The 15,228-nt window shown below is 29.0% G+C and overlaps 1 protein-coding gene and 1 long non-coding RNA gene across 2 annotated transcripts; both read left to right on the plus strand.

Moving 5' to 3' along the window:
* The first annotated feature begins 3,794 nt into the window (after positions 1-3,794).
* LOC123911697 (inactive protein RESTRICTED TEV MOVEMENT 2-like) lies at positions 3,795-6,812 on the plus strand. Its single transcript, XM_045963169.1, has 2 exons — positions 3,795-3,995; positions 6,221-6,812. The coding sequence occupies exons 1-2, from the start codon at positions 3,884-3,886 to the stop codon at positions 6,616-6,618; spliced, it is 510 nt and encodes a 169-aa protein (XP_045819125.1). The 5' UTR covers positions 3,795-3,883; the 3' UTR covers positions 6,619-6,812.
* A 3,971-nt stretch (positions 6,813-10,783) lies between these two features.
* On the plus strand, positions 10,784-13,209 carry LOC123910999. The gene is made up of 2 exons (XR_006810361.1): positions 10,784-11,233; positions 13,010-13,209. It is a non-coding gene; the product is annotated as an uncharacterized LOC123910999 (long non-coding RNA).
* The last annotated feature ends 2,019 nt before the right edge of the window (positions 13,210-15,228 follow it).

Genomic DNA, 15,228 nt, shown 5'->3' on the forward strand with positions numbered 1-15,228 from the left:
CATGAAAAAGGGCTAAAAAGGAAGAAATTAAAGAATCCATCGCACCACGATAAATGACCATCGTAGCACGATGAGGAGGCGGTTAAAATATTATATAAAATCAATCCACCGTAGCACGATGGATCGTATCATAGCCACGATAAGATATCTGTGAAGCACTGTGGGCACGATGGTACGATGCACAAGATGGAAAAATGAAGAAATACCACATCACACCAAAAATGCGATAACTGGAGCTATGAGTATCGGATCGAGTCATGTGACCATGCGTTGGAAAGACGAGACAAAGAGCTACAACTTTCGTGTTGAATCAAAAATCTAATTCAGGACGCTATCGTGACTACGATGGGATACATCGTGGCCACGATGAAGGGAAAACTTGGCCACCGTCAATACTTTAATTATTTATTTATTTTGATTATTTATAATTAACTTTTAAACATTTATTATATCTAGTTATATAGTATTTAAATTTTATTTTATTTAATATCAAATCAATATTTATCTTCATTTTTTTTTGTATAATTATCTTCATTATTTGTATGTAGGATATTTAGTTTATTATATATTTTTTTGAAGCAGTTTCATTATATATAAACTAATATTGTATATAAATGTATATTTTTTATGTTTACATGTAAATGTTATCTTTGAAATGTAAGCATTGACAATTGTTTTAAATTTAGTAGATTAAAAATTGATCGGCCTGATTGAACAATGAATAGTATAAGTATATAAATTGAAATTGAAATAGAGACCAACTGTAAAGGTAAAATATAAGAATTAGAAAGCAATCGGAACATGACTAACATATTTATTTTATTTTATATTATAGTAATACTATAAGCTCAGAAGCTACTTGAAATAGCTTCTGGAAAATAAGCTATAAGTCAATAAAATAAACAATAAGCTCTCTCTGAAAAGACTGTTACCAAACTTGTCTTTTAGCTTATAAACCATAAAACATAAACTATAAACTAGTTTTTTTGAATTGCCAAACAGACCCGGTAAAAAAAACAAGTAACAAAGTTGATATCTAACTATTCATGTGGTGGTTTTCCTTTAAGCTTGTGATGTTAATCCAAAAAAAAGTTATTTGATTAACTACACTTTTTCAGCAATCCTTTTTTCAGAAGGATTTTAGATTCATGAAATATAAAACCCTAATCAATATTAGTTTAGTTTTTTTTTTTAACCACAATATTAGCTTAGTTAACAGAGCTAATATTGATGTGTAAAAAAAAAAAAACAGAGCTAATATTGATCTTATTAAGACAAACAATCATGATGTCCCCACTTATAACTATAGGTCATTATGTTCCTTTGAGATTATTTCATTTGGTAAGGATATCGTACTACATGTGCAGGATCCGGAATGCGAACCCTGAACATTTCATTTATTCACCTTTAAGGTGGAATTTCTAGACACTAGGCAACTTAAAAAGAAAAAAAAAATCATTGTAGGTTTATAAGTAGGAGCTAAGACAATAAACTTTTTTTTTTTTTTTTTATTTGTATATATAATATCCAAATAAATATTTCATACAAATAAAAATAGAACTAGAAACTAGAAATAAGGAGCTTAAGAAACATGGAGAGTAGGCGGAGGAACATTTGGACTAACCTTTACTAACTTTTAAATACAATTTTAATTAGCTAACCTTTCTTATATTTGAAATATTTAAGATTACAAACCAATTTTTACTTAAGTAGAGAATTGCGTTCAGTGCTTAACTAATATTTCCTATATATGAAATTTCATGATTTTACATGCCAACCTTTTAGAAGGTGTCTATTTTTATTGAAACAATTTCTTATTCTCAAATTATTTATGTTTTTTTAAATAAAAATTTAAACGAGCAGTGCGCGCAAAAACGGATCTGGATCCTCTCCAGCCTATTATCTCCTGCTGCTTTTGCTCTCTCTCATTATCTCAACCACCCATTCATATTCTCTCTCTCTCTCTCTCTCTAATTGTTTCTTTTAATTAATTTATTTATGGAATGTTTGATGTATTTAGACCATTTTATTAACTAGATACATTAAACATTTTATGAATCTAAAAAACAAATTTTTTCTTATAATAAGTCTAAATACATCAAACATTCCATGAATCTAGAAAACAAATTTTTTCTTATAATAAGGATCAGAGGGAGTATTATACTTAAATGACAAACTTATATTTGTGAAATTAAATATAAGTTCTCGTATTATTATACCAGAGTAATATTTGAGTAATATAATAGTACCGCTCAATAACGCTTTAAGAATATAAATCAAATACAAATTTTACAAAATTCACCGTTGAATTGAAAAATTATATCATATTGATCATCCATATTAAATTTTACAAAAATCTAAAATCGTTTGATATGTTATTGAGACAAATTAAAATTAACGGTTTATGCATTTTTTATTAAATGTCGTTATTTTACAAAAATCAAAATTTTATAAAATTTATATTCGTTAAATCGTTATTAAGTGGTGTAACATTATTAAAATGTTATACCGATATAATTTTTATATATATATATATATATATATATATAAATAACAAATAAATATTATAAGAAAAATGACAAATATAAAAAAGAAGGGTCATGCTAAACAGTGCCCCTGGGGCACTAGTTAAGCATACTAAAAAAGGAAACAAATGATAAAGTTAATGATGAGAGAAAATAATTTTTCACATCATTAAAACATTGAATGCACAATTTACGAGATAAAACTTCTATATTTGTATCATTAACTAGTACCCGGGGGCATTGTTTAGCATTTTCCAAAAAAGAATACTGCTGATTAAAAAAATATATGCAAGCAATGCAAGATTGCAAGACGTTGGATAAATATGGTGAATGAATAGTAAAAAAATATATCCAAGTGCATTGAGCAGGAATCGAAGGGTAGGCAGAGGCGAGTTGCATAAACAAATCCTATCATGTTGCTATCCTAGCTTGACAATAGGTTAAGTTTATTATTTCCTATTAGTGCACCAAACAAAAGATTTAAACTTGATAGGTTAATTTTATTCCAAATTAAGTTTAAACAATAGGTTAAGTTTATCATTTCCTATTACTAGTTTTAATAATCTTCCAAATTTTATATCATTCAACTTGTATTTTTATTCTATTAAAAATATAGGCATAAAAATATGAACGAAATAAAAATATGAATCTATCCATAAAAATAGAAACAAAACAAAAATAATAAAAAGATTATCGAAAGTTTAATCAATAAATTTTTTTTTGATGAACACGCATAAAAATAAGAACATAAAAACATAAAGATATTAATTACTACCAAGTTTATTAACAATATTTTATAACAATTCTTTAAATATTTTATTTTAAATAAATTTTTACATTATTAGAAAAAAAATACATTAATATAATAACAAACTTTATAAAATAAAAGTCAATAGACCCGTGCGAGTGTACTGGTCTCTAAACTAGTGATAACTAAACGTTTGTCACATCCTATACATTTTTATTTCTTGAAAATAAAAATTAAAAGTCAATTAATGCATTTCCTAATTCTTAAAATTTAAAAAATAAAAATAGTTTTTTATTTCATACCAAACGGACCCTAAATGAATGATTTTTTCTTCCATAGAAACTTACACACTAACTCCCACCATGGCAATACAAGAATATTAAGGCAAACAACCTCACTTTGATTTGTCTATTCAAACCAAAAAAGAATTATTCTAAACCAAAAGGAAAATTAAAGAATAAAAACCTCATTACAATTCCTTGCCCCGAAACCATGTATTTGTATAAAAAGATTGAATCACAATTCATTCATTCAATACATTTTCATAACTTTTGGCATTTGAAAAATCTCAAATTGAAAAGAGAAGAGAAGCCACTAGTCATCATATTCAATGGAAACCAAAGCTGTTGAAGCTACTAACAATCGATTGTATGAAGATTTTGAACCTTATTGCAAATGGCTCACAAAGGAAGGACAAAAGATTCTTGAGATTGATTTAAAGGGTACTAGATTTCATTTATTATATATTCTCATTCTCATTAGCATTTTAAATTAATTTAGTATGCAATTTATATGCAAATGTTAACAAAGTTAGTCATTTTGTATTTTCTAGGATCAAATCTAGGATCTCCTTCTTAAAACTCTTTCAGCGTCTCTTAACACATTAATCGAACAATGTTTCATTTTAGTTCATCGAAATTATCCTATGTATCATTTATTTAGATTGAGTTGATAATTGACTAATCATTGACTTTCTTGTCCAAATTATAGTTCTATTGATCAAATTAAAACCTCAAAATAACTCACATGAGTTGATCCGACGGTAAAGTTCAAGACTTTGAAGTGTGCTCTTTTCAAAATTTTAGGTTCGAATCCAGTCCATATAGAATAAACTTCTAAGATGTCATTTCGAATATTTGGGCCGAATATCAAGTTTTTTAAAAATAAATAAAATTAAAACCTTAAAATAGATAGATTAATATAAAAAAATACAATATATAATTAAATAAATGCAAAATTACACAGAAGGTATTTTATCTTATTTATTTGTAACAAATTGGTCCTTTATCTTTTTTTGTCCCAATCAAGTCATTTATCTTTATAAATTGTCACGAATTGATCCTTTTTTTCATTTTGTATTAAAAATATGATGAAGTGGCAAGCCACATAGAATAATATGATTTTCTTAATTATTTTTTTTATTGAAATTTTTTAAAAACCAAAAAATCATATGAACATTCATCATGTTCATCATCTCCTTCATTATCTTCATCATCTTCTTCATTATCCTTTAACAAAATACACTCATATACCCCTCAAAATTTTATAAATTTATGTGTTTTATTTACCTCAATCTTATTCTAAACTCAAAAATCAAAATCCCTAATTCCCATTAAACCCTAAATTTATTTTAAAAAAATATGAGAATGATAAATATTATTCATCAACCCAGACTTATAGTGTTAGTTTTGCTAAAAAATTGAAACATTCATTGTTGCTGGAGCTGTCCAGTATTTTTTTTTAATGGGTGGAGCTGTCCATTATAGCTTGATTGTTGCAAGTATCTTTTCTCCTTCATAAGGTCATCTTCATGGTCTTTAATTTTTGCTCCTACTGCATTAATCCTCATATTTTTATTTGGTAAATTTAGGGTTTATGAGAATTGGGGATATCAATTTTAGAGTTTAGAAAAATGTTAAGATAAACAAAACACGAGTTTATTTAATTTTGAGGTGTATTTGGGGTGTATTTTGTTATTGGATAATGAAGATGAGAGAGATGATGAACATGATGAATGTTAATATGATTTTTTTATTTTAAAAATTTTCAATAAAAAATTATTAAAAAAATCATATTATCCCGTGTGGCTTGCCACTTCATCATATTTTTAATAAAAAATGGAAAAAAGATGAATTCGATCGTCACAATTTATAAAGATAAAGGACTTGATTGGGACAAAAAAAAAGATAAAAGACCAATCTGTTACAAACAAATAAGACAAATGACCTCTAGTGTAGTCTTGCCTTAAATAAATTACTTGCATTTATTTAATCATATATATATTGTATTTTTTAAGTTGCAGTCCCCGTGAGCTTAACTCAGTTGGTAGGGACATCGCACTATATGTGCAAGAGTCGAGGTTCGAACTCCGGACACTCTACTTATTTACCTTTAAGGTGGAATAGAAATTCTCGATTTTGAAACTTCAGTACTAACATTATGGCTCAGAAAATAGAACAATAAAATAAAGATTGAGAAATCATAGTAGATTTCAAAATGAATTTTGTCTAAAGTTCTAAAGTTTCTAGACATGTTTCTGATTAGAGATGATATGAAAGCAAGACTCTAATTACACTTTTGAGAACACCAACCATAAGATAACCTCAAAATAGTACCCACTTGAAATATGTAATATGAGGGGAAAAAAGGTTAGAAATTAAGATTAAAAAACAATTAAAAAGTTCACTACAAATCCTAGTTCAACTAACAGAAATTTCGAAATTATTTGGTCGGACGCTATGACCGAGATTCGAACTCCGATCCTTCCACTTTATGTGTATGAGTTTTCAATAACTTACACTTCCGTCTATATACAAAAAAAATAAATTAAAAAGCATCATATATTATATAATATATATAAATATAAGTCTAATGGTATATTGAGTAAAAAAAAAATAGTGTAATGGTATTATGATGTTTTTATCTTGAATAGTTGAATCTTTTGCAGGTTTCAAAAAGGAGCAACTTAAGGTTCAAAGCAACAATAAAGGGATCCTAAAAATTTACGGAGAAAAGTCTCTTGGTACATCTAGTAAGAAATGGAGCCGTTTCAACAAAGAAATTAGGATTTCAAAAGATTGTGATGTGAATAGAATTCAAGCAAAGTTTTCTCAAGGGATTCTTTCTATTGTAATACCAAAAAGTGAAGTAATTCAACATACCAAAGATGCAACCATAAGGAAACATTCATTTTGGGGGGTGCCAAAGAGAAAAAGATTAACCATTCAAATTGTTATTGGAGCAGTTGCTTTGGTGGCACTAGGAACTTATGTGGCACGAGTAGTATTATTAGTAAATAAAAAACATCATGATGCATTTGGCAAGGTTAATGTTGTTAATGTTTAATTTGATCATTATACAATATATGTCAAGTGATGCCACCAAAAAATAAAAATGAAGCATATGTTTGCTTTATTTACTATATATATGGTGATGAGAAAGTGGACATGGTGATGAGAAAGTGGACAAGGTGGACTTGATTAATATCTTCTTGTAACTTGCTATCTTTGAAGAATAATAATGTAAAAAAAAATTGCAAATGGTTTTGGCTAATTAAATATTATAACCAAATTATTGCAAATGTTTCTCACAAATTAAATACATGCCCAACCAAAAACAAGAAATTTGTGCAACCTTAACAAAAATAGGAAAAACAAGGTAACATGTAACAAAGTTGATTCTTTTTTCAAAAAATAGCGGTTGACTGATAAGCTTGCCGATGGTTGATAGCTTTTAACTTATAGTTAATGACTGGTGACTGATAGCTGATAAGTTAATTAAAATGTTTGGTAAAATTAGCAGTTCAACTAGCTGATAATGTAAAATGACATAAAAGGACATTCTTAACTCATAATAAAATTGATATTAATTTCATATTTGAGATACTTGATGATAGTCAATTATATGATGTTTTTAGTACTATTTTAGAGTAGTTTTAGTAGCAATTGAAGACCAAATGCAAGCAAATACCTAAAGTTACGAAGTTACTTGTCCAAGAATCAAGAAAAGGGGAAAATACATGAAAAAGGGCTAAAAAGGAAGAAATTGAAGAATCCATCGCACCACGATAGATGACCATCGTAGCACGATGAGGAGGCGGTTAAAATATTATAGAAAATCAATCCACCGTAACACGATGGATCATATCGTGGCCACGTTAAGATATCTGTGAAGCACCGTGGGCACGATGGGTACGATGCACAAGATGGAAAAATGAAGAAATACCACATCACACCAAAAATGTGATAACTGGAGCTATGAGTATCGGATCGCGTCATGTGACCATGCGTTGGAAAGACAAGACAAAGATCTACAACTTTCATGTTGAAGAAAAAATCTAATTCAGGACTCTATCGTGGCTAAGATGGGATACATCGTGGCCACGATGAAGGGAAAACATGGCCACCAAGTCTGCGTGCTGATCAAGGAAAGAAATACACACGTCGTAGCTACGATGGATCCATCTCTCCACGATGGAAAAAGCCCAAATCCACTAAAAACTATAAATAGAGCTCTCCTCCTTCACAACTATTCATCCAGAAGTTTATAGAACTATAAGCTCTTTAAGGAGCAAAGGAGGAGGAGCAAGGAGGGCCAAGGAGCTCTCAAGAGAGGGAGACTCTCCCCCACCATAGGGAGATGAAACTTCCTCCGTAAGGAATCGGGGTTATTTTTATGCATGTTTTCTTTATTGTTCAATATGCTTAATAGTAGCTAAGTCCCTTTAGGTTAGGACAAGTTGATGAACTCCCCTAGGACTGCTTGAGACATGTAATCTGGTTATTTTCCAAGTCTATTTACAAATTGCTATTCATTTATTATCTGTTAGTATTTGTATTTATCGTTTTATACACTAGCGTATATGAACGCGCGCATATTCTGTTAGTAATTAGGGTCGAAGTGGATATCATGACACATCTAAGACTTCGGAAACAAAGAGATATTATAACCTACTTATATGAGACCATTAAATTCAGTATCTGCGGTTAGGTTTGAGATTAAGAATTACACATACTTAAATTATGTACTGATATTACGGAACCAGTTACGCTAGAGAACTTGTTAAATTAGGAACCTCTAAAGGTAAGGACGCCCATTAATGGCTGAATTCGTTAAGGGTAATGACACGAAATAAAGAAGGATAAACCTAGCTTAATTGGTTCGACCTAAACAGATTACAATAGAAGTAAGTATAGTTATACTAGGCTTACTTTAATAGAAATTAATCTTCGGATAATGCTTCAATAGTGAGCAAATATAGCGTCAGTTACCAAGCAGAAATAAGGGAGGGATTCGAAAGCACTTAACCTACTTTTATCATCTTGAACTCTTTCTTTTATCTTTAGTCTTATACTATCTAACTTTGTCTCAAAACCTTTTCCAAACAAACAAAGCGAAAGCAAAACTATCCTAATTCCTAACTGAAACTGATAGCTTTGGTACAATCCTTGTGTAGACGATAACTTACTTACTACTTTATTACTTGGTAGCGATTCTGTACACTTGCAGAACCACCGTCAATACTTTAATTATTTATTTATTTATTTATTTTGATTATTTATAATTAACTTTTAAACATTTATTATATCTAGTTATATAGTATTTAAATTTTATTTTATTTAATATCAAATCAATATTTATCTTCATTTTTTTTTGGTATAATTATCTTCATTATTCATTTATTTGTATGTAGGATATTTAGTTTCATTATATATTTTTTTGAAGCAGTTTCATTATATATAAACTAATATTGTATATAAATGTATATTTTTATGTTTGCAGGTAAATGTTATTTTTGAAATGCAAGCATTGACAATTGTTTTAAATTCAGTAGATTAAAAATTGATCGGCCTGATTGAACAATGAATAGTATAAGTATATAAATTGAAATTGAAATAGAGACAAATTGTAAAGGTAAAATATAAGAATTAGAAAGCAATCAGAACATGACTAACATATTTATTTTATTTGATATTATAGTAATACTATAATAAATTAGAAAGGATAAAATTGGATTTAAGATAAAATTATAAGGGTAAAATTGGAAGAAAAATGATAAGCTAGAAGCTATAAGCTCAGAAGCTACTTGAAATAGCTTCTGGAAAATAAGCTATAAGTCAGTAAAATAAACAATAAGCTCTCTCTGAAAAGACTGTTACCAAACATATCTTTTAGCTTATAAACCATAAAAAAACTATAAGCTAGTTTATTTTTAAATTGCCAAACAGACCTGGTAAAAAAAATGTAACAAAGTTGATATCTAACTATTCATGTGGTGGTTTTCCTTTAAGCTTGTGATGTTCATCCAAAAAAAAAGTTATTTGATTAACTACACTTTTTTGGCAATCCTTTTTTCCGAAGGATTTTAGATTCATGAAATATAAAATCCTAATCAATATTAGTTTAGTTTTTTTTTTTTTAACCGCAATATTAGCTTAGTTAACAGAGCTAATATTGATCCGTAAAAAAAAATAAACATAGCTAATATTGATCTTATTAAGACAAACAATCATGATGTCCCCACTTATAACTATAGATTATTGTGTTCCCGTGAACTTATCTCAGTTGGTAAGGATATCGTACTACATATTTATCTTTTATTTTTATTTTTTTTATAGTAAAATTACAATGAAGGATATAAAACTTACAACGTAGTTAAAAGTAATACGGAAAAATTAGTAATTTTGATGATAGTTGATTTTAATCTATTACTAATTAATATATCAAAATCGATTACCACCAAAGTTCCTAATTTATCCTTATTATTTTTAACCATGTTGTAAGTTTTATATTTTTCATTGTAATTTTACTAAAAAAAATATAGAAAGATGATATATATGCTTAAAAGTAGGAACAAAACAAATTATAGATAGGAACAAAACAGAACAATCTATACATAAAAATAGGAAAAAAAGAATTGCATAAAAATAAGAATACAAAAAAAAAAACACTCTATAAAAAAAACATATACACAACATTTTTCATAAAAAAATAGAAGAAACATAAACAATTTTTTTTATAAACGAAACATATCTAATATTACTACAAAGTTTACTACTAACCATTAATAGTAATATAATAGAGTAAATTAGTATCAAACAGACTTACCAAATTTTTTATTAAAAATATACACGGAACCATTATTTGTCACTGAAACATAAAAAATTGAATAAATAATTTTACGAAAAATATTAATTAACACAATAATTCAAGTTATATTTTAATAATACTATAACGAATTTTAAAATATTTAATTTTAAAAAAGTTTTCTATATTAATTAATTAATATAATGACAAACTCAAATATCGATAAAAGTCTATAGACGCGTGCGCTCTAAAATAGTATATTAGTAAAATAATAGAAAATTATCAACCGGTAGTACAAGTTACTAGGTAAAAGAATGTTAAAAAAAGATGACATGTGCTACAGCAGGAACCTGCAGTTAAATACAACTGCAGGCAATCCATTTCCAAAGATTATGATTGGTGTGTGTGACTCCTCTAAAACAAATTTAACCCTTTCATCTCATCTCATCACTCTCTCCTGTAACAAAAAAAACTCTCTCTGATTCCTTTACGTTTAAAACCTTTCCCCAAATTCCAAAAACCCTAAATCACCCAAATCCCAATTCACACACAATGAGTTTTCGTAGCACCACCACACTACTCTCAAGAGCAACCAGAATCAAATCAAAGCTTCAATCATCCCTAGAAGCCACCGTTTTGGAACTCGACGACGTTTCGTATCAGCATGCAGGTCACGCAGCAATGAAAGAATCTTCCGAGAATGAAACCCATTTCAATTTGAAGATTGTTTCTGACAAATTCGAAGGTCAGAGTCTTGTGAAACGACATCGTATGGTTTATGATCTTCTCTCTGATGAACTTCAATCTGGACTTCATGCACTTTCCATTGTTGCTAAGACACCAAAGGAAATTACTCCTGATGCCAAATGATACGGTGCGTTTTGGTTAGGGTTTCAAGTATCTGTTTGTTCAATGTTGCATATATGATTATTATAAATTTTGGTAGTTTATAAGTTATGTTGTTTTTATTTTAATTTTATTTTGTTTTGCATGATATTTGATTTTGGTCAATTATTTATATTGAGTTGATTAGATGAACAACTTAATTAAGTGCTTATAAGCACTTACAATATTTGTGCTTGTGTATAAGTTATTTTTTTGATAAAAGATAAAATGAAGTTAGGATGTGTTCATATAATCTATAAGTTGTTTATAGATTATGGAGATGTCATAAGTTGTACCCATAAGCTCCCCCCAAACTGACTCAGAAGTGCTTATATTAGTAGATCAGTTCAAGTAAGTCAATCCTAGAAAACTTAGTGTCCGTTTGAATTGACTTATTTTTGAGCTTATGTTATTAATGAGCTTTTATGTTAATTCATAAGTTCTCGCTAACAAAAATTGTATCTTCATAAATTGCTTTTTTCACAAACTACCTTGATAAACTTATATAATAATATATAAAAGCTTATTTATTTGCATAACTTGTTTTACATAGCTCAAACATAAGTCAATCCAAACAAGCCCTTATTTATTGTTTGTGACTAAGTGACAGAGTTTCTTGATATTCTTGAGTTTGATCAGTAATTGGATGTGCATACATTACATACCTCTATTAAAAACCCAATTTAGTCCATGAACTTAGTCATCAGCATTATTAATATTTTTAAATTTTAATTTGATTCATAAGATTGTAAAATGTTAATCTGGTTTGTCTCTGGGTTGGATCTGTTATCAAATGCATTGACATTACCAACTTAATTTCATTATAGTCCATGTGAATATTAATAGAACTACAAATTGTATTAACATTTTGGAATTTCATGATCATTTTGTATTGTTGTTAATGTAGAGGACTAAGTTGATACAGTCCTACATTTTCAGAGACTGAATTGAGTATTTGCCAATTTTTCATTGCAATTTTTTAGGTGACTTGTTGATGAGTTCCTTGATATTTTGAGTTGTGCCAGTTGATTAGTTAAGATTCTTACATTTACATGTGAATAAATTGATGATTTTTAACTAAAAAATGTTCTCATATTTGGTATTGAGTCTGGACTAAAGCTCCAATGATGAACTAATCAAATGCAACAAAACCTTTACTTATATCGTTCCAATTTCTGAATTTCAGTTAGTTTTTCTTGTTATATGTTGACGAAGGTAGTTCTGAGGAGCTTCTTTTTCTAACTTCTTGATATTTTCTCACCATTACCCTTAATTGACATTATCTATCATATATGTAAAGTATAGATAAGACAGAACTTAGGTAAAGTTCTTTAGACACAATTTTTACTGTTCCTCACTTAAGATATAGTATAACTGTCTTGAAGGGAAAAATTATCTAAAGGAGTGTGAAAGAAATTATCTCTTTGATTAAAAAAAACTATTTTTGTGAGAAGAACAATAAAAATTGTATATATGGCGCCGCTGTACTTAAGTTTTACCGTTATAAATATATACGCATAATGTCCTCTAAATACAGCTCAGATGGTAAAAAGGTTGCAGGCACATTTGATATGGGTTTGAACCTGCAATTCCCCATTTTTCAACACATTGTGAGTTTCACCGCTAGGCTCTATAAAACTAAAAAGAAAGAGATAAGCAAAATATATGCACATGATGATCCAAATTCAAATTGTTCTCAAATTGGTTACTTGATTAGGTTGGTGTGTGGATAACTGCTGAATGTTTGCTTCTGTTTTTTAACCAGGGTATTGTGATGACTAGTCAAAGTGAATTGTTTTGGACTACTAATATATGAAGGATGTCATTGTATATTGAAGTATGAAAATATCCCATCGAAAGACAATATTACTCTTAGCCAATGGTGGGCCAAAGGGAATTCTATTTTATTGTTATTTGGAATTTTAGAGGAAGTGAAATAAATGAAAAGTAAGAGAATAATTGTAATTGTAGTAGATTAAATTTTACACATTTAGTTTGTTTTTTGCTGCAAAATTTTAATCTCAGACATTTTGCTGCACCCAAGCAAAATGTAGTTTATTCATTCCAATCAATCTATGATTTATTAGGTGAACAAAACTACACATAACTTCTTTTTTTTACTAAAATAACTTGCATCTCACAATCTTCTTCATAATCATCCCAAGAAAAAAAAAACTTGCACTCATCATCTTCATGCATACAATGGCCATTTTTAACATGCTATTAGCATCACCTCACCATTTTTCAATTCAACAAAATACCAAGTTTATATATGGTTATTGAGTGAAAGGAGGAAGAAAATATAGGAAAACTTAGGAGTTTTGGGATCCTGCTCCTCTAAAGTGAGTGGTTCATTTTAGAGTCTAAAATGAGTAATATCAACCGATAATTAATAAATTGTAGGTAGATATTATATTTTTTGCTTATAAAAAAAAATGTAGATATTATATGTAGATCATAACAAATCATGAGGTTGTACAATCACAACCCTTAATTTTCTTACTTTACACTTTATTCACTTTGGAGATCCAAATTCAGAGTTTTGCTGCAATTTTTTGGCAACATGATGTACACCGGTGCTATTGCCGAGCACCAATGCTTGTTTCCCACACTTGTGTCCTAACTTCTACAAAATATAAATTAGGCTTAACTATACATTTGGTCTCTTACGTTTATTTTAGGTTTCAATTTGGTCCCTTACATTTAAAACGTGTCAATTTGGTCCCTTACGTTTCTTTGTTACCATTAGTTGGTCCTTTCTGTTAAATTACAAGTTAACTCTGTTTAAAAATGCCACGTGGCTAACATTTCAAATTTGTCCCTTGTCATATCCATCATCTACCGTTGATAAAAGTTGACTATATATGATTATCATACACCCTCCCACACTAAATAATAAACATGTCTCCCTCACCATTGCAACTTGCAAGACCTTCCTGCAACCTTATTACTTCTGTCGCAACAATCAAACCATATACAGAAATAAATAACAAAGAAGAACAAATCAAGAGCAATCAATGGTTAATTTTTCGATTTGGTAGAAAACTTATTTTTTAGATCTGGAATCATTTTGAGATTGGGTTATGATTTGCAACCAATGAATAATTTCAGCTCGGAACTGAGGGAAGAATTAATGATTAATCATGTTGGATTTTTTTATGTTTGATTTGAGTTGAATTGAATTCGTTAATCATTCTTGTTGCAGTACTTTGGGTACAATTTTGTTAATCATGTTGGATTTTTTATGCTTGATTTTTTATGCAATTTCTTTTAGATCTGTGATTTTAACATAAACTGGGTTTTTGTGATTTTTTATATTTGACTTTAGATATGCAATTGTTTTTGTTTTGGATGTTGTGGTAGAGATTTTGGTGGTGTTGGTAGAGAGAAGAAGAAGATGGGGGCGGTGGTGTTGAGTGAAGGAGATGATGAGATGATCTCATAATCCAGTGTAGGGTAGTCCATGATAATCATACATAGTCCTTTGTTTTAAACGGTGTAAGTATAAAAATTAACGAAAAAGACCAACTAAAGGTAACGGAGGAAACGTATGGGACCAAATTGATACGTTTTAAACGTAAGGGAACAAATTGAAACATAAAATAAACGTAAGAGACTAAATGTGTAGTTAAGCCTATAAATTATTTATGAATAGTTTCTACAAACCATCGTAAAATGGAAAGAAAGATTCAGAAATCATGTCTATGCGGTTTGCATGTATGTGGTGCATTTGGAGGAATAGAAATGCAAAGATTTTTCAAGACAAAAGCATTTGTTTGAATACAACCAGGTTGGTGTTTACTGTGGTCTAGTGTTGTTCAATCATGGTGCTTTGAATTAGTTGCAGGTTCTTGTGAGATGTGTTGTGTGTCATTCAATTTTCAGGTGGGAGGTGGTTATGTAATCGGGTGTGGGCGCACTCCTTTGGCACCTCAATCGAATCTCAAATTCTATGTCCATTATGGCTTCAGTTTGAAGCTTTTT

This window comes from Trifolium pratense, linkage group LG2 (genome assembly GCF_020283565.1).
Source record: "Trifolium pratense cultivar HEN17-A07 linkage group LG2, ARS_RC_1.1, whole genome shotgun sequence".
NCBI lineage: Eukaryota > Viridiplantae > Streptophyta > Magnoliopsida > Fabales > Fabaceae > Trifolium > Trifolium pratense.

Bases quoted from the DNA above. Each gene is read 5' to 3' on its own strand.
- LOC123911697 (XM_045963169.1), top strand. From the start codon at position 3,884: ATGGAAACCAAAGCTGTTGAAGCTACTAACAATCGATTGTATGAAGAT. The intron at 3,996-6,220 runs GTACTAGATTTC...AATCTTTTGCAG, and splicing joins TCTTGAGATTGATTTAAAGG to GTTTCAAAAAGGAGCAACTT.